This window comes from Drosophila subpulchrella, chromosome X (genome assembly GCF_014743375.2).
Source record: "Drosophila subpulchrella strain 33 F10 #4 breed RU33 chromosome X, RU_Dsub_v1.1 Primary Assembly, whole genome shotgun sequence".
Taxonomy (NCBI): domain Eukaryota; kingdom Metazoa; phylum Arthropoda; class Insecta; order Diptera; family Drosophilidae; genus Drosophila; species Drosophila subpulchrella.
The window spans coordinates 21,715,889-21,735,149 of NC_050613.1; the positions used below are offsets into that span (position 1 = coordinate 21,715,889).

A 19,261-nucleotide genomic window follows, 5' to 3' on the forward strand; every position below is an offset into this window, starting at 1 on the left:
CTTATTAAGACAATTTTTTCTGCACACTGATGATATCTTTTATTTATCGCAACACTTCTGCTGTTCGTAATTATTGTTTATTTGATTGATTTAATATCTTATGGCTAAACGTTAACGTAATTGCAAAAAAAAGTGTCTCCCACGGAGTTATACTTTCGATTTTCCCAACTGATCAGCAATTTTTGGTTAAACAACTAAAGAAATGTCGTGGCAAAAGAATAAGCGAATCGAAGCAAACAAAACAAATAAGATGACAGCTTCATGGCTGTCCGCGATAACAATTAAAATTAAGAACATACGTGTTTTTTTGTTTGTGAGTTATGCTATAATTTCTAAGTGTGATCCGATCCGGATGCAATAAACCCGGGGACATCGAAACCGTACATATTCATTATAAATCTTGTTGCTTATCGTAGGTACACAAATACGTATAGAAATGCCAGTAGAAAGGTCGCAGGGGGGCGTCCTATGCCCTTTGGCCCTTGACCTTGTGGCTGGGGGGGGGGGGGGGGGGGGCATTGTGGGGTTGGTGAGTGGGAAGATGGATAACCTACATCTTAAGCTACATACATACATCCTATATTGTCGTTACAAACATTTACACCTTACACCTATAGACGAAAAACACACACATCGAAGTGTATAGCCCGATATCCAAGTCTATATAGCACACACGGGGGCGGGGGATCGTTAGACGCGGGGATATGCTACGAGGATTGGGGTCCCTAATATATATACGATCGGAATCGCAGGGCTCACACATTAAGTAGGCCGCAGTCCGTCGTTTCAATGCTCTGTCGACTATCGAGGGGTCGTGTCCCAAAATGCATTGCAGTTCGTGATCTTGGTCGGGTGATAGCTGGATAGAAAGTTCCTGTATATAACCATGTTGGTCTGAAGCCATTTTGGGGGTTTTCTAGTGCGTGTTTAGGGGCAGGGGCTAGGGTACTATTCTCTTTGAGGCACTTGTGGCTTGGCTAACGTTGCTTGGCAAACTAAGAAAAAAAAAAACACTAATACGAATTGTGCAATAAAATGCTTACGATTTTGGATTGGATTGGATTGGAGGAGTTGGTGTCCAGTTGGGTGCGTGTGCGTGTGTGTGTGTGTGTCAGTGGGCCTGGCTAAATACAAAACAACTTCAACTTATTTTGCGTTAACGACTATCAGTACTTTACCCTGCACAAAGACATATATATATGTTAAATATATATAATATATGGTTGTATAGACACTGTTTTCTTTAGCTTATCAGCTATATGCTAGTCTTAATCAATGTTCGATATCAAAAACATATTTTCTGTTTAATAATTCCTCGTTTGCTTTCGGTTTATTGTTACATTCACGCGCTCAGTACAGTGCACTTTAACGATCAATATTTACGTTAAATTGTTTCCAATCTCTCTAAACAGATTTGTGTGGTTGAAATGAGGGGGCAAACCTAATAAAGAGCTTTTACACTGGTTAAATAAACAGGCTAATACAACTATAAAAAAAACACACTGTATCTAGACAATTCCCTCGAACCAGTTTTTCTGCTCTCTCTCTGTTTTTAAACCTCTGTCTCCCTCGTTCTTATGACTAGATGCACTTCTCCGCCACTATGTTCCTCCATTATCCCGGTAATCCCTAAGTCTAGTTTTAAGTTTTGAACATTACAATTCGCACACGCACACCCAAAAAATGTCGGGAGGGAAATGGGAGTCTTCTCATATTAGTTAAAAATAATAATGGGTGATTACAGGTAGCGGTAATAAAAATATTAATAATAAGGGGGGGTAAGGTAAACAAATGAATAAAACTCAAACAAAATTAATAATAAACAAAACACTAATTGTATACGTAAAAATAGACAAAAATTTGTAAACCATGAAACATTTGGCAGTCGAAGAAGAGGGCCCCGTCCTGGGGCTCCGATTTCGATTTCGATTTATCATGCGTACTATATGATATATATACTACATATATGGCGATCGTTCCTGCTGGTGCTGTGATGTCTGATGTATGTGGCTTGGTGGGGATTCTGTTGTGTCGGCTGAGACTGACGAGTCTGGAATCATTTCGAGTTGAGGTTCTGGTCCTGGTCGTGTTGGCCTACGCCTGATCCATCTCCTCCGGGGCATTTGCATTGAGCTGCGCTTCCGTTTCCGGTTCCGCTGCAGTCGCTGCATCCGTGGGCGAGGCATTTGTGCTTGAGGATTGGGAGGCGTACTTGCAGGAGGCCGTCAGGCAGCGACAGCCCACACTGGAGCGGTGCTCCACGCGCCAGAACTTCTCCCCGTAGTCGTAGCTGAAAAGAAACAAATGAAAGTAATTGATGAAAAACAATCAAGGCACATTTTTGGTGGGAATGAACCATGAACCATGCCATTTTAATTTTAATGTTTATTTTATTCACTATTTCTACCCCATCATAACCTTTTTAGCTTTTCTAATTGGTGAAGAAATAGTTTAATTGGGTTTATGAAAAAGAATTGCTCAACAATTTGTTCAATTAGCTCTCCAGTAATTATTATAAGGGGAAAAATACAAATTTTAATCTAACTTTAAGTTTAGTCAAAAAAAAATGATTGTTAATTAAACGTAAGCTTGTATACAAATGTTTATTATATTATGAAACAAGCTAATATATATTTAAGTTCTAATTATCGACTCACCATATCTCCTCTCCGGCATCGATGTCACGGCATGCGAAGAAGGCGATCTTGGGGAATCTGTAGTCCTGATGCTCGTAAAAAACGCGAACGGGCAAAATATTTGGCTCACACGAGTGGTTAAAGAACCGGGTCACATTGCCATAGTAGTTGGCGTCGATGCAGTGCCCGTTGTCCAGGTCGAAGTAGTAGCTGTCATCGGTGCGCCGATCGGCCTCCATGGCGGTGAGAATCTCACCCGTGTAGCTGGCCACAAAGGTGCCCTTGGGCACATTGGCCAGCGCCCGTACTCCCCAGCCCTTGGCCTGCTCCTCGCACTCGACGATCTGCAGCGGTGTCCTCGTGCCATTCTGCACCACGCGGTTCTTGCAGGAGAGCTGTGGCAGCAATAAGATGAGATAGTCAGTACATTATTTCTCAAAAGGTCACAGAACTTCTCCCGCTCACCTGATTACAACCGCAGACATCGTTGCACTCGAAGATCACCGCCGGATCCTCGTAGTTAAAGTCGGCGGTGAGGCGGCTCTCCGCCGTGTACCAGTTCTGCGAAGAGGCTCCGTTGCACTGGCACCGATCGCTGCTGCAGCTATCCGGGCAGGAGCAGATACGCATCTGCGAGACGCGCCGGTCGATCTGCACCGAATTCTGCTGGATGATGCACTGGGTTACGTACCGGAAGTCCGGCCACATCAGCGAATCGGCCTCGTCCTCGCTCTCGGACATGGCCAGTTCGTTGCGTACCGCCTGGATGGGTCGTGCCTCCCGGCCATTGGAGGCGTCCGCGCAGACCACAAAGGTACGCAGGCCCAGCGGTCGGAAACTGCGCATCTGCATGTTGAAACCCACGGTGCGGCCGCACTCGGACTCCTCGTTGGGGATGCAGTCGAAGGGCAGCTGCTCCGCCTTGTTCTTGATCATCAGATCCGCTCCATTGGCAATCAAAGCAATGCACATTCGGGTGACCGAGTGACGACAGGCAATGTGGCTGGAAATCATACACCTGTTACACTCCCTACTCATTAAAGAACTTAGCTATACTCACAGTGGAGTGTCGCCTTCCACATTCTGCACATTACAGTCCGCTCCCGCTTGCAGCAACACCGTAATCGTGTCCAGACCATCGTTGTGCAGCGTGGACCAGTGCAACACCGTGTTGTTATCATTGTCGCAGATGTTCGGATCGGCCTCCTGGTTGAGCAAGAAGCTGTGGAGGAGCAAAGTATTAATCAGCTTCGAGACGCCAGCTGAAGGATAAACCCACCTAACGATATCCGTGTGTCCCAGCTCCGCTGCCCACACCATGGCCGTCCAACCGCCTTCATCCTGGGCATCGATAAAGCTCAGAAAGCTGGTGATATTCCGCGAGGCTCGATAGCTCTCCACAATCAGCTGAGTGGCCTCCACGTTGCCCAACTTGGCTGCAATATGCAGACACGTCTTGCCATCGGGACCCTTTGGAAGATACATATTTGAGAATGACCAAAGATTTGTTGACGCAGGACGCAGGAATAACAACCTTGATGGCCACATCGGCTCCACATTGCAGAAAGAGATTGAGCATGTCGCACTTCTCGTTCATTACCGCACACATCAATGCCGTCCGCAGTTCGCTGTCCACAATGTTGACGAAATCCTGTGAGCTGGCTCCCTTGCAGAGCAGCAGGTATGCCATCTGGAGAGTGCCCGAGTGGGCCACCAAATGCAGACAGGTGCCATTTAAGTACTCCCGAATAGGGGTCAGCACATTGAAGTCGGCAGCTATTGCAAAAGAACAAATAGCACATAAGTTAAATTAAAGATGAATGGGAAAGGCAAGCCAATCAACTCACCCAGAATCTCCGCCACTCGCTCCAAATCATCGTTCTGCACCGCATAGAACATATCCCGTGAGGTGAACTCCGTGGTGACGCGTCCACTGGCCGAAACGACATGGCCACGCAGTACCACATTCATCACGGAGTCGGGAATCAACTGCGCAAAGTTGATCGTGTTAAGTGCATGGCTCGAGTTTGAACTGCCCGCCTTGCCTCTTTGGGTGCCATTTGTCTTCGAGGCGGAGGAGGAGGACGCTGCGACGGCTGCGGAAGATCCCCCCTTGCTTTTGGCCTTGGCTCCTGGACTGCTGGCCTTTCCAGCGGCTCCAAATTGGGCCAGATGCGAGGAGGTAGTCAGCTTGGCGGGTTTGCTGTGTGGATGGCAAAGGAAATAAGTAATTGGTATTACAATATTGTAGCTATTCGATGGACTCTACTCACATCTTGTACTTCTGGGTGGGCAGAAAGACGGGCAGCGACTGGCACTTCATGGTCACCGTGGAGGTGCGCTCGGGTGTGTCCAGTCCGCAGTGCGGGCACTTGAGCACCAACATGGGGCTGCTGAACTTGGCTCCTTGATCCTCCCGATCGCCACGACCCTCCTCGTAGGGAGTGTTCAGGATGAAACGCTGGGCACAATCCGGGTGAAAGAAGTGCTGCTGCTTGCACAGCACAAATTTGCCCTAAAAGAGAAAAAATAGAAGTACTCTTTTTGTGGTCAATCAAACAGATGTGGTTCTCACCTGTGTACAAAAGATGCCACATCCTGCACAGCAATTGTGCGAGTGCAAGCGCTTCTTGTGCTCGTCGCACAGGATCATGTAGCTAACCCTTTGGCTGGGTCTCAAAAGATTGTGAACCTCCGAGGAGAGCTCGTTGCAGCAGCCAATCTTCTGCTCGTCAATGTGATCGATGGCACAGCAGTAGGATGAATCCGGCGCATTCCTGGCATAGTACTGGGAACTCTTCTGGCACAGACAAATGAACTTGGCCGTTTTGGAGGTACTGGGCCTGGCATCCAAGTCCCTGATGGGCGTAACATCGGCCAGGATCGAGGTGTTCAGCGAGTGAAGCTGTTCTGCATCGAGGGTGGAAACGGATACCCCAGCTCCGGCTGCCACAGTTCCGCCTGCGGCTCCCCTTCCGCCCACCCTTCTCGTCAGCTTAGCTGGCTGCACAACTGGATTGCGGGATAATGATTTCTGGGCAGCTGCTGATGTTGTGGGCAGCTCCTTGGTAACCGTGTTCCTCACCCTCAACGTAACACTTGGTTTCCCCACCTGCACCCTCGTCGTGGGCACAAACTCATTGTCCGTGTTGGAGCTGTCGTTGTCCGAGGCCTCCTCGCTGTGATTCCTCTGCAGTCCCAGATGCTTCAGGTGCTTCTCCTTCTGCTTGGCCAGTTTCCGTTGCTGTTTCTTGTTTAGCTTCCGCTCTTCCGGAGATCGGTTCGCATTGATGCGCGACGCCTTGATGTCGCTGAGGAACTGCTCCACATCCGGACACGGGCGCACCTTGCTCTTGGCCAGCATGGCTGCTCCATAGTTTTCAATGTCGCGCTGGGACTTGGAGAAGAGTCGCTTCTTGATGGCACTTGTGCCAGCTGGATGTCCTGGACCTCCTTCGAAGTTGCTGCCATCGGATTTGTCACTCTTTTGCCTCGAGTTTGACGAATTGGAGCCACCGCCGCCCGTTGGTGGAGTCTCAAACTCTCCATCTGCCGCTGCAGCTGCTGCACTCTCCCAGTGGGTCATTCGCTCAATGTGCTTCGTTTCGAACTCACAGCGCAGTTCATCGTTTTCCAGAATTTTTGGCGTCGGTTTGATTCTCCGCTTCGAACGCTTGGGCAGCTGCAATTCGGCTCCTCCAGTGGGAGTCGTTTTCTTGTTGCCATTGGTTAGGGGAGGGAGTGCGGAGGTGGATCCCGGCTCTAATTTCGCACCGGGCTGAATCTTGGCCTTGCGTCCTCGCTTTTTTGGTGGCGTCTTCTCATCCAGCACGGCTGGTGGCAAGGGCACCGGGGTGACCTCCATCAAGGAGAGCTCTGCAGGCGGCTGCTGGTGGGTAAGGGGCTCGGTCTTCACCTCCTCCCAGGTGCTACCATCGACGGGTAATCGATTTCCCAGCCGGACACTGCGACGCATCCTCTTGCCGTCGCCCGAGGGAGCATCTCCCAACAGCTCCTCCTGCTCGGTTTTCACCACAACAAGGTCGCCGAGTTGCGCATGTTCCGGCTGTTCATCCGGCATCTTCCGCTTGCGTCCCGGCTTCTTCTCCACCACCGAATCCTCGCCCAGGGGCAGAACTTCATTGGAGTCCACCACCACCTCGGCTTCTGGTCGTATTTTCTTGGCTCGACCCCTTCCTCGTTTGGGAGCAGGTGCTGTATTCTCTTCGGGGGATGAAGTAGTCATTGGAGACGGTTTCTCCGGCTCCTTCTTCACCTCTAGACCAACTGCTGGTGGAATCTCCTCCAGTGCTGGCACCTCCAGACGACAATTAACCTCCACTTGCAGCTCCGACACTTGCGGCTCGGGTTCTGTAATCTCCACCTGAGCAGGCTCATCGGTGTTTGGCGTGGGCGTGGCACTGGGCGTGGGCGTGGGCGTGTCTGTGGGCCGAGGTGTTCTCCGAGAGCGCCGCGTTCCGCCTGGCGAAACTTGTTCCTGCAAGATACAGACACTCATTCAGCAAATCTTCAGTATCAGATATTTAATATATACTGTCCGAAAGGACCAGCCCTGAAGGAATGCTTCGAATGGCTTCGTCGGTTGCCAAGACAACTGGTTCTACCAAACACACGGTGCCAGCTGGCCAAAAGGATGAATGGAAGGTTAATAAATAGTCTCATGAATGGATGCCATAAGTTTAAGTTCAGAGAAATGTGAATCCAAACCCTCTTGAAGTACGCCAAACTATTTATTTATTTGCTTTCATCTTCCTGTTTATCGTTTCGGAGAACTTGTTTATTCTTTTATGGGAATTGAACATAATACCACCCGGAAAAAAGCTATGTTGGCCAATTTTGCTTGGGATCGCTTCGGAGAATGCCCAAATAACCGATAACTCGATATTTCGTTCCGGTTTTAGTGGCATTATAAAGGCAAATTGAAAGTTTATAATTCTAATGTAGGGCATTTATCCTCACTTCTTTCAAACTAATTGATTTATCCCTTTCTATTCTGAATCTTAAAATTTACTCTATTAATTGTTAAAGTTCGCTTTCGTTTATTTTTTTTATAAAAACACTAATTTAAGTCAATTAACATATGCATTTGTTAATTGTTTGCATATTTGGCTGAAGCGAAATATGAGTTTTAATATTTTTCTTTCCATTCTCTGGTTATTTTTAAGAACAACTTACGGAAAAATATATTTATGGGATCTGTAAGTACCAATCACAAGCAATAACAGGTACCTTAACTATATTATCATTACAATAATAGATACATCTTTTCCCTCAATGAACTCAATGATCTCGACCATATCATACAGTCAGTAATGAGTTGTAAGCAAGAAACCTATCTATCTTTTAGTATGATAGATAAGAAGCTTTTGTATGATCATAAAACATTTTGAGGAACAGAAACTCGATTCTCTTCATGATTACAGCTTTTTCTTTATTATAGTTTGCCGGGTAAAAGGTTTTATATGTTTTCCGGTCATTAACGTAACTATACACCCAAGTGATGAGTTATAGTTTAACGGCAACTCGTTATCTGCTCCAAGATAATGATTAGGAATCAAAAGTGAGCCAAAGTCTCAAGTTGAAATGGCATAGAAATAAATATAAGTTGGGGAGTTTCGAGTTTGGGGAGGTGTGTTGTGTTAACTTGACTGTAAATCATTTGTATAAATTAAGGCAAAATGCAAAGCTTAAAAGCTCTACATAGTTAAATTTTTTTTTACTCAATACCGAAGCTTTTTCCTAGGCGACGATAAAAATTAACAATGGCACATCTGTTGAATAGCAAATGTGACATTTAAATATAGGATATAGATAAGGCGAAACGGCAGACCTATAAAAGGAAGAGGGGGAAAGCCCCCTAACACTTAATGTGGACTCTGTTTTGCTTCAGATTTAGTTTACTTATGAAGTTTAGCTGGTAAAAACTTTTTTATTGCCAAACTAACTGATAGTGCCTCGAAAATAGCTGGGCCAGTCAAGGGTTAACAACTTCTAAATTAAAACAACAACAAAATAAGCAGCAGGAATTTCGAAGCTCACACGCACACACACACACACATTTACTCACATTTTTATCAGCTGCTGCCGCTGCCTCAACAACAAGTGGAGATGCTGCCTCTGCCGACGCAATTGTTGTAGTTGTTGCTGCCTCGGCCGCTGTTGCTGCTGCTGTTGTTGTTGTTGCTAATTCTGCACTTGCTTCCTGTTTTTCGCCTGTTGCCACCTCCGCTGATTCCGCTGCCTCTGCTTCTTCTTCTTCTTCTTTCTGCTGCACCTCCTTTTCCTGCTCTTCTTCTTCTTCCTTTGCCAAGGACTTTTCCTTAGCTTCTTCTTCTTCTTGTTCCACTACTTCTTCCTTCTGTTGTTGTTCTTGTTTTTCGGCGCTTTCTTCCACTTTTTCTGCATTCTGCGCTGCCTCCGCTGCAGCTGCTTCCTCTTCCTCCAATTTGACAGCCGCCGCATCCACAACATCCGCTAGAAGACCCTTAATATCCTCGATTTCTTCGAGATTTTTGGATTCCTCCTGCTCCTCCTCCTGCTTCCTGCTCTCTTTCTCCTCCTCCTCCTTCTCCTTGTGCTTCTTGTCCTTGCAGGCAAACTGATTATTGGCCAAATTGCGCCACTTGAGCGTCTTATCCTCGGCCAAATCCAGATTGAGGAGCGTGCCCCCCTCCGCGGTGGAGGTGGCACAGTCGCTGTTGAAAGTACTGGACATGCTGTTCAGCAGCTCCACAAAGTCCGTCATCTAGGCGCTTTTCTTTTGGTTTTTCCTTTGTTTTCTTTTTCGCAGTTATTGGAATCAATATTCCATGGTTAAAGAAACCCTCTCATCAGTGTTTTTTGGGCTCTGGAATATTATATATTTTTTTTTTTTTGGGGGCGATAAGATTGCTGTCGCAGCAGCAGCGCCCAGTGCCTTTATGTTCTCTTCGGTTTTTTTCTCACTATTTTTACACGATTTTTCTTGTTCGAAATGCAAATGATTCAAATATCAATATCGAGAGTGGAGCAATCACTATCTTTTTCTTTCCGTTTTCTTCTTTCCCACTGCGCTTTTTGGTGGGCCACAAAGTTAACTGTTTTTTTTCTCCTGCTCTCCCGCTCTCCCCTTTTCGGTCGCTCCTTTGTTGTTGTTGTTTCTTATTGGGCAAAACAAGAAAAGCACGCGACGTCACTTAAATAAATCATTAACTAAATTATTAATAATTTGTAGCACTTCTTCTCCGTGTTTCTTCGTTTCTTTCTTTTTTTTTTTGGTGGCCTTAAGAAGCAGAAAATGTTTGTAGAAATCGCTGCTTTGCTGATTAGCTCACATGCTGTTCGAATATGGCCCTCTCTCTTTCTCTCTCTCTTCACCACCTAGACCGTTGTTGTTGCTGCTGCTGCTGCTGCAGTCAGTTTTTTGTGTGATTTTTGGATTGTTAAGCTGAAGTATTTGCAAAAGCAATTCCCCCACACATTCTGGCTCTCACTTTCTTTGGCTTCTTCTTCGGTTCAGAAGTATTATTATTAACAAAAAAAAAATATTAAGAAAAGCACACGCACACACACACACCGTCGTTGTGTTGGGGGGACGCACGCACACGCACGCACACCGCGAGCAGCCGAGAAACAACAGAAACAACCGTTCACCGCGCGCGCACAAAACAAACTGAAAGATACAAATACACTGCAAGATATATACTATGTTTATGCTCTGGGATTCATGGCTGCTTTGAAGCCTGAAATTGTATCTGCTCCTGTTTTTGCGACATTTTTGCATTTATTAAATGCATTTATTCAATCTCAGCTGACAGAGATGACGGACCGGCGGAAAAAGGTGTGACCGATTATTAAACCGATTATTTTATTCCATTCGCCTTTGGTAATCTGGTTTGTATTAAAGGAAAAGTGTGTGCTAATCAGTATTACATGTTTTCTATTGCCGAAATAAAACATGAAAATTAATTTCCATAGCCACTGAATAAGGAAAAAAATTGTTGGAAGTAAGACGTATTTATGTATTTCTATCGATCTGGCAACTCCGATAATTATATAGAGTTGCCAGAGTTAGTCCCATTGGCATTTGTAAAAAATGATGTATATTTTACCGACTCTTTGTCAACAAACACTTGAAAGTAACCATTTTAAGGTCCAATTTTGAAAACACTGATTTCCACACCAATTTATCTAACAGGTAATTTTAATTTATTTTTTTAAATTTATTTTGGTAATAACTCTTCCTAACGCTACAAGTACAAGAATACTTATAAACTAGTGCGCTAGTCACAATTCAATTTACGTCATGAACATAATAAAAATTTCTTAACTTTATAGTTCTAATACAAGACATTAAAGCTATGACATTTGATTCGACAATTATCCTAGGCCATAATCTTCTTTAAGCGTCCGATCTACTAGTTTTAATAATGCCCTCCCCTCCTTAATATATTCATCTAACACTCTGTTCACATTGCAATTCGTTTTCGACATTGCAACCGATATTATTTTTAAAGTTTCTAAATTAATTTTCAAATCGCAGGCTTCCAACGGTTATTTTACATTTCTTTCTTTACAACTTACACTTTACACTTGTCTTTGTATTTGTGTTAGAACTTAAGTGTCAGCAACGTAAGCAAACGTAAGGCACCGTAAGTGTCCGTAAAAAGGGAGATAGCATCAGCGTAAATGTCAGTAAAAAGCGAGATGCAAGATTCTGCGAGAGAGCGGGGGAGAGAACAACAACAACAACACAACAACTGGGGCCGGTGTGACAGCGGAAATATCGATAAGTAATACCATCCGTTAGTAAAATATACCAGAAATAGGGTCTTGCTGACTTAGCGAAGACATTTAAAGAAGACCTTTTGTAAACTGGTTGCTGTCTGCGCTCACTTATTTTTTGGTGTGTGCACACTGGCAAAGGCGTGAAAATAATTATTAAAAAACAGCTCTTTGTTGTTATTATTGTTTATTAATACCTGCCCAGTGATATTATTGTCGTTGTTAATTAAAGCACACACCTGCAGGCACCTACACATAGAAACACAGAGTACAGTCGGCACGGGCGAGGGGAATCCCACGTAGAATGTGAGAAAGATGCGCATGCGCGGACGAAGATTGCTTCCGATTATTTTGTCGCTACTCTTGATCGTCCTGCTGAGCCTGTGCTACTTTTCGGGTCACCTGCGGGATTCCAGGGAGTCCCCCGTCGACCAGTTCCTGCTGCACTTGCCCCCCGAAGCGGAGGAGGAGCCACCTAACCCCAATCCTCAGCCGAAGCCAGCCAATCCTCTCCTGAATCTCACAGATTTCCAGTACCTGCTGGCCAGCAATGTGTGCCGCAAGGCGGAAAGGGAACTCCTGGGTGAGTGGGTTACTAAAAGTGATGAAAATCCATCATAAACCCATTACTACTCCTCCTCCACAGCCATTCTGATAGTCACCTCCTATGCCGGACACGATGCCCTGCGTTCTGCCCACCGACAGGCGATTCCCCAGAGCAAGCTCGCCGAGATGGGCCTGCAGAGGGTCTTCCTGCTGGCCGCCCTGCCCGCGCGAGAGCGTTTCATCAGCCAGGAGCAGCTGGCCAGCGAGCAGCAGCGCTTCGGTGATCTTGTCCAGGGCAACTTCATCGAGGACTATCGCAATCTGAGCTACAAACACGTAATGGGTCTGAAGTGGGCCTCGCAGGAGTGCAGGAACCATGCCAAGTTCATCATCAAACTGGACGACGACATCATCTACGATGTCTTCCATTTGCGCAGATACTTGGAGGCCCTGGAAGTGGGTCAACCTGGACTGGCCACCTCCAGCACACTGCTATCGGGCTATGTGCTGGATGCCAAGCCACCGATACGCCTGCTGGCCAACAAGTGGTATGTCAGCAAAAAGGAGTATCCACACGCCTTGTATCCGGCCTATTTGTCCGGCTGGATGTATGTGACCAATGTGCCAACGGCCGAGAGGATTGCCGCCGAGGCGGAGAGGGCATCGTTCTTCTGGATCGACGACACCTGGCTGACTGGGGTGGTGCGCACCCGTTTGGGCATTCCGCTGGAGCGGCACAACGATTGGTTCTCCGCCAATGCGGAGTTCATCGACTGCTGTGTGCGGGATCTCAAGCAGCACGGCTACGAGTGCGAGTACTCCGTGGGACCCAATGGCGGCGACGATCGCCTGCTGGTGGAGTTCCTGCACAACGTGGAGAAGTGCTACTTCGATGAGTGCGTCAAACGGCCGGCGGGCAAATCGCTCAAGGAGACCTGCGTGGCGGCGGCCAAGTCCCGTGCCCCGGAACATGGTTTGGCTGAAGTGAAGCCACTGCGGCTGAGGTGACCTTGGACCTCCTGGACACGGACACATGGGCCCACCACCATGGCCACCACTTCCACCGGCGAAGCCAGCTCAGTAACTAGTAACTAAGGACTTCCATGTGCAAGAGGACGCGAGAGGAAATATCATCCTCCCGTCACTCATCCTAGCTTGTAGCTTAGCCTAGGTATTGCAATCAGGGGTGACCCAGAAATCTTTCCCAACCGAATTCCTCAAATCTGAGCCAATTGGCTCCGAAACACATCTAAAAACTACAAATTTTGGTATATAGATGGATTTCTTGAGTATCTCTGTATATTATATATTATATTACGCCCCAGAGATGCAGGAACTTGCCTTTTTACCACTTTTATGATGATTTGTTAATTTAAATTGATTCGTACATTGTGCAAATGACAATATACTGCAGAGAAGTATTCTATCTTCAAGATTATATGGTAATAAGTTGTATGTCCTCTGAATTTACTTACCGAATTTACTCAAATTTGTGGATCATTTGATTTGTTGTGAAAATCTTGAATTGCAAATGATGGTTTTACGTCAATATCATTCATTCAGCTTAAAAAGACATAATCTTTAGCTTGGGACCATTTTAGTTTTCATGACTAGAGCCGGATTATTAATCAAATCGCATTGATAAATTCAGTTATAGTATAAGCAGAGTAGTAACAATATTGTAACAATAAAGTTTTCAACTTAAACAGACTCCGTCCTCATCAGATTGTTAGATCTTAATATTTGTCTAGCGATTAATTATGAATAAAGCCCGCATTTATACAATGTAATTTAAATTAATAAAGAAAATTCTAACAAAACAATACAATCTACAAAACATCCAAGCAATCAGTGGCATTATAACTTTAAAATATGTAATACGGAAAAACCGATAAAAAAAAGATAAACTGGTTAAAAAATACGTTTCTAATAAAGTGCTTGAATTTGTTAGCTTAGGTTGTAAGCTGCTCAAAACTGTCGGTCTTTTGGCTGTACGTCTTGATTTGGCTAAACTACGACGAAAAAACCCGTAAAAAGGGTTATTTTTGACAAAAATCTGAATTTCAAAAAATACTGATACAACCCCTTTTAAAAAATGCAAAAACTGGTCAAAAAATAAATTTCTCTTAACGTAATTGAATCTGTTAGCCAAGGATGTTAACTGCTCAAAACTGTCGCTCTTTTAGTTGTACGTCTTGATTTGGCTAAACTACGACTGAAAAACTCGTAAAAATGGGTATTTTTGACTAAAATCTCAATTTCAAAAAAACCTGATATAACCCCTTAAAAAAATGCAAAAATTGGTCTAAAAATTAATTTCACTTAAAATGATTTGGATTGTTCGCTAAGAATTAGTAAAGCCTTACCTTGTGTTTGAAATTGAAAAATCGCCCATTTACTTCAACATATTGAAACATATCGTAACATATTTTCAGTAAAAATACTGGATTTGTGGCTCTCAGACACCAGGCAAACAGAAAACTTAGCAAGTGGCAGCTGGTACTTTTGGCAAGTGAACTTAAATAACTGTTAACTTTCAAGATGGCGTCCCTTTACCTTTTTCCCCTTCCCCCACTGACCAATAGGAATTGATCTCCATGGGAAAGAACCGTTAGTTGTGAGCCAAGCGCAGACCAGAGATGAGCATCTATGGCCGTGTCAGGAGCTTGTCACGATCTTGTCACGAGCCTGTCACGATATGCACAAAGTAACAGTTAAGTCCTATGTATTTGCTTAAGCCGTGCCAAATGGAAGAAATCACGAGAGCATCTCTAAGTAAGCTTGGAATAAGCTAATCAGCTGATCGTTTTACTCCTACTAAACGTTTATGTTCGCCTGGTGTCTGAAATTAAAAAAATCTAGCTATTTGACAATTTTCTCGACGAGCAAGTAAGGCATTTTGGATTTATAATTTCTATTGACTTTGATTGTATGGGATTTTAATTAAATAATTCAAGTACCAGGCGAACAGAAAAATCAGTACGTGAGTTAATGAGGTGAAATAAGCATCTCTAGCAAGCTTTGGCCCAATAACTTGTTGTTTTTTATAAAGCTTTGGCCAAATATCGGTTGTTTTAACGGTAACGTTAAAATATTAGTATTTTTGACCAAAATTAAATTAAATAAGTTCCAGTATAAGTATAAGGGTGACCCCTTATAAAAAATGCAAAAAGTGGTCAAAAAAATAAATTTGCCTTAAAATGATTGATATTGTTTGCTTAGGATGCTACTTAGCAGCTCAAAACTGTCGGCTTTTTAGGTGAACGCCTTGATTTGGCCAAACTACAATTGAAAAACAGCAAAAAAGGTGTATATTTTTTACGAAATTATGAATCTCAATTTTCCTCCCCAAAATTTGCCAAATTGCAAATAAAAGTCTGAATTAGGATTGCCATACCTCGTTGAATTAAATTCCTAATCGATTAGCATTCAAACCTGGAAACTTTAATTTTTGACGGATTTTCGCAAAAATAGACGATGTTACCCCTTATCAAAAATGTGAAATTTAGTCAAAAAATAGATTTCCCGGAATGTGATGGGGATCGGAAGCCTAGGATGTTAGCTGCTCAAAACAGTTGGTCTTTCCGCTGTGCGCCTCTTTTTGACCAAGTAACGACTGAAAAACTGGAAAAAAGAAAGGTATTTTTGACTGAAATCCTTCGACCTATTTTGCGAAATAAAGTCGGAATATTGAATGCCATACCTCGTTGTACTCGTAATTAAATTCCTAATCGATTAGCATTCAAACCTGGAAACTTTAATTTTTGACGTATTTTCGCAAAAATAGACGATGTTACCCCTTATCAAAAATGTGAAATCGGGTCAAAAAATAAATTTCCCGGAATGTGATGGGGATCGGAAGCCTGGGTTGCTAGCTGCTCAAAACAGTTAGCCTTTCAGCTGTGCGCCTTCTTTTGACCAAGTTACGACTGAAAAACTGAAAAAAAGGTATTTTTGTTTGAAATCCTTCTACCTATTTTTTGACCTTCTACCTATTTTTTAAACAAGGTTTTTTGGCAATCATTTTGCGACATAAAGTCGGAATATGGAATGCCATACCTCGTTGAGCTCGTAATTAAATTCCCAATCGATTTGCATTCAAACCCGGAAACTTTAATTTTTGACCGATTTTCGCAAAAATAGACGATGTTACCCCTTATCAAAAATGTGAAATTGGGTCAAAAAATAAATTTCCCGGAATGTGATGGGGATCGGAAGCCTAGGATGTTAGCTGCTCAAAACAGTTGGTCTTTCAGCTGTGCGCCTCTTTTTGACCAAGTAACGACTGAAAAACTGGAAAAAAGAAAGGTATTTTTGACTGAAATCCTTCGACCTATTTTTTGACCCAAACAAACTAGGTTTTTTGGCAATCATTTTGCGAAATAAAGTCGGAATATGGAATGCCATACCTCGTTAAACTCGTAATTAAATTCCTAATCGATTAGCATTCAAACCTGGAAACTTTAATTTTTGACGGATTTTCGCAAAAATAGACGAAAAATTTATGAAAAATGTGAAATTTAGTCAAAAAATAAATTTCCCTGAATATGATAGGGATTGGAAGCCTAAGTTGCTAGCTGCTCAAAACAGTTGGTCTTTCAGCTGTGCGCCTCTTTTTGACCAAGTAACGACTGAAAAACTGGAAAAAAGAATGGTATTTTTGACTGAAATCCTTCTACCTATTTTTTGACCCAAACAAACTAGGTTTTTTGGCAATCATTTTGGGAAATAAAGTCGGAATATGGAATGCCATACCCCGTTGAGCTCGTAATTAAATTCCCAATCGATTTGCATTCAAACCTGGAAACTTTAATTTTTGACGGATTTTCGCAAAAATAGACGATGACCTCGTTGAGCTCGTAATTAAATTCCCAATCGATTTGCATTCAAACCCGGAAACTTTAATTTTTGACCGATTTTCGCAAAAATAGACGATGTTACCCCTTATCAAAAATGTGAAATCGGGTCAAAAAATAAATTTCCCGGAATGTGATGGGGATCGGAAGCCTGGGTTGCTAGCTGCTCAAAACAGTTAGCCTTTCAGCTGTGCGCCTTCTTTTGACCAAGTTACGACTGAAAAACTGAAAAAAAGGTATTTTTGTTTGAAATCCTTCTACCTATTTTTTGACCCAATTAAACTAGGTTTTTTGGCAATCATTTTGCGACATAAAGTCGGAATATGGAATGCCATACCTCGTTGAGCTTGTAATTAAATTTCCAACCGATTGGGATTTAAACCTGGAAACTTTAATTTTTGACGGATTTTCGCAAAAATAGACGATGTTACACCCCTTATCAAAAATGTGAAATTGGGTCAAAAAATAAATTTCCCGGAATGTGATGGGGATCGGAAGCCTAGGATGTTAGCTGCTCAAAACAGTTGGTCTTTCAGCTGTGCGCCTCTTTTTGACCAAGTAACGACTGAAAAACTGGAAAAAAGAATGGTATTTTTGACTGAAATCCTTCTACCTATTTTTTGACCCAAACAAACTAGGTTTTTTGGCAATCATTTTGGGAAATAAAGTCGGAATATGGAATGCCATACCCCGTTGAGCTCGTAATTAAATTCCCAATCGATTTGCATTCAAACCTGGAAACTTTAATTTTTGACGGATTTTCGCAAAAATAGACGATGACCTCGTTGAGCTCGTAATTAAATTCCCAATCGATTTGCATTCAAACCCGGAAACTTTAATTTTTGACCGATTTTCGCAAAAATAGACGATGTTACCCCTTATCAAAAATGTGAAATTGGGTCAAAAAATAAATTTCCCGGAATGTGATGGGGATCGGATGCCTGGGTTGCTAGCTGCTCAAAACAGTCAGTCTTTCAGCTGTTCGTCTTGATTTGGCTAAACTACGACTGAAAAATGCTTAAAGAATATAATTTTCGAAATCTTGCGAAAAATGGTCCATACATTATATGCTGAAAAACTATGGAAAAACCAGTGTTTTAATCAAAGATACAAAAAATGGTTCAAATATGTCATTATCGTTTCTTTATTATCATAAATAAATTTAAATTAAATAAATGCAATACAATTAAGCACAATTCCATTGATTTGCTATCGATGAAATTACTTTTCTTGTCTCTGCTTCTTCGATCAGTTATCCTTAGTTCCGTTTTGATTGCTCTTGTTTGCTGTTTATTGCGTTCAGTTTACAATTAAATAAATGTGAGTGCGTGTGTGGGTGTGTGTGTGAATGAGTGTGGAAACGGGTGAGTGTGTTGGTGAGTGAGTGTGTGTTTGAGTGCGAGTGTGTGCGGCGGCAGTCTCTATAGAAGTTACAAAAGGGATCATGATACATTGTCCTTTTCTCTCTCTCTCCCACTCATCGGCCCTCTTTTACGCGCTCTCTCTCTCCTTCTCTCTCTTTTTCTGGCAAGGACAATGCTCCATTCCCGTTGTTCCCTTTCGTAACTTTATAGAAAGTACGCGCTCGCAGCTTTTTTCCTTCTTGCTTTTTTCTTTTCTTCGTTTTTTCTCTTACTAATTCGCATACGTGAAATGTGCTCGTGTGTGTGTATGTGTCTACTAGGAAATCGTTTTCTATTCATTGCTCTCAAGGGAATTTGAATCTCACGCTCTAAGTCTAAATAAATATAAATAAATAAATTGTATATTAAGTAATTAATTTATATGTATATCGTTTAAAAAAAAAAAAACAAAAAATTATACGGTTGTCAGTAGTGCGTGTGAGTGTGTGTGTGTGTGTGTGAGTGGGAGGGGCTAAGCCCGCCTGGGCAAGAGCGAGACAAAGATATAGAGTTAGAGTGTCTATGTGTGTGTGTGTGTGTGAGAGAGAGAGAGCGTATGTGTGTGCGAGTGACAATTTTGTTGTGTATTCTCTTTTTGTTTTCTTTTCTTTCTTGTTTTTTTTCTTTTCTTCTTTCGTTCTACCGCTTCTTCTTTCTCTTTCAGATTCCGCTCGTTCCACTTATGCTACGATCTTGTGGGGCTGCATCCACTTCTTCATGTAGTAGCAGAACAAGGTGGAGATGTAGAGCAGGATCATCAGCGCACAGGTGACCGCGAGGGCCAGCACCGATGTCTTTGTGGGGCAGGGCTCGATGATGGTGACCGTTTTGTCTGCGGAACGAAATGGAATGGAACGGAGGTACAGTCAGCACTGAGAGATCAAATGCAAATGATCCACACTCACCTTTGGCAAAGTCCGTGCTGGGATCCGCCTTGAAGAACTCGCGCTTCTCATCGCCAAAGTCCAGGACCAGAATCTCCTGGGAGATGTTCATATCGTCCTCGCTCTTGGTCTCATTGCTGGAACGAATGGAA

At 43.3% G+C, this 19,261-nt stretch overlaps 3 protein-coding genes across 7 annotated transcripts in view; 1 reads left to right on the forward strand and 2 right to left on the reverse strand.

Moving 5' to 3' along the window:
* Positions 1-1,296: 1,296 nt before the first annotated feature.
* On the reverse strand, positions 1,297-10,396 carry LOC119558398 (histone-lysine N-methyltransferase EHMT2). Of its 2 annotated transcripts, XM_037871927.1 has the most exons (10): positions 8,725-10,395; positions 5,212-7,134; positions 4,910-5,151; positions 4,484-4,839; positions 4,171-4,412; positions 3,916-4,106; positions 3,697-3,858; positions 3,102-3,639; positions 2,658-3,031; positions 1,297-2,290 (listed from the first exon to the last, which is right to left on the reverse strand). In XM_037871927.1, exons 1-10 carry the CDS (start codon positions 9,400-9,402, stop codon positions 2,095-2,097), a joined length of 4,902 nt encoding a protein of 1,633 aa, XP_037727855.1. In that variant the 5' UTR covers positions 9,403-10,395; the 3' UTR covers positions 1,297-2,094. The 2 variants fall into 2 exon arrangements, with proteins under 2 accessions (XP_037727855.1, XP_037727854.1); XM_037871926.1 differs by having other exon boundaries at positions 3,697-4,106; positions 8,725-10,396.
* Positions 10,397-11,542: 1,146 nt separating this feature from the next.
* On the forward strand, positions 11,543-13,756 carry LOC119558399 (beta-1,3-galactosyltransferase brn). The gene is made up of 2 exons (XM_037871928.1): positions 11,543-12,003; positions 12,067-13,756. Exons 1-2 carry the CDS (start codon positions 11,736-11,738, stop codon positions 12,972-12,974), a joined length of 1,176 nt encoding a protein of 391 aa, XP_037727856.1. The 5' UTR covers positions 11,543-11,735; the 3' UTR covers positions 12,975-13,756.
* Positions 13,757-17,966: 4,210 nt separating this feature from the next.
* LOC119557674 overlaps positions 17,967-19,261 on the reverse strand; it is a 72,201-nt gene continuing 70,906 nt past the window's right edge. For all 4 annotated transcript variants that reach the window (XM_037870544.1, XM_037870543.1, XM_037870542.1 and 1 more), the window contains exons 8-9: positions 19,131-19,246; positions 17,967-19,057 (exon numbers count right to left, since the gene is read on the reverse strand). In XM_037870544.1, coding sequence (XP_037726472.1) covers positions 18,906-19,057; positions 19,131-19,246 — 268 coding nt within the window. In that variant the 3' untranslated portion in view covers positions 17,967-18,905. The remainder of the gene's footprint in view (positions 19,058-19,130; positions 19,247-19,261) is intronic.

What these genes read in the sequence shown, in the direction of transcription:
- LOC119558398 (XM_037871926.1), bottom strand. Translation starts at nt 9,402, where the DNA reads ATGACGGACTTTGTGGAGCTGCTGAACAGCATGTCCAGTACTTTCAAC. An exon ending in CCCACCCAGAAGTACAAGAT is followed by an intron (nt 4,840 to 4,909) that starts GTGAGTAGAGTC and finishes CCATCCACACAG; the next exon opens with CAAACCCGCCAAGCTGACTA. An exon ending in GATGCCGGAGAGGAGATATG is followed by an intron (nt 2,291 to 2,657) that starts GTGAGTCGATAA and finishes GTTTCTTTTCAG; the next exon opens with CTACGACTACGGGGAGAAGT.
- LOC119558399 (XM_037871928.1), top strand. Translation starts at nt 11,736, where the DNA reads ATGCGCATGCGCGGACGAAGATTGCTTCCGATTATTTTGTCGCTACTC. An exon ending in GGCGGAAAGGGAACTCCTGG is followed by an intron (nt 12,004 to 12,066) that starts GTGAGTGGGTTA and finishes CCTCCTCCACAG; the next exon opens with CCATTCTGATAGTCACCTCC.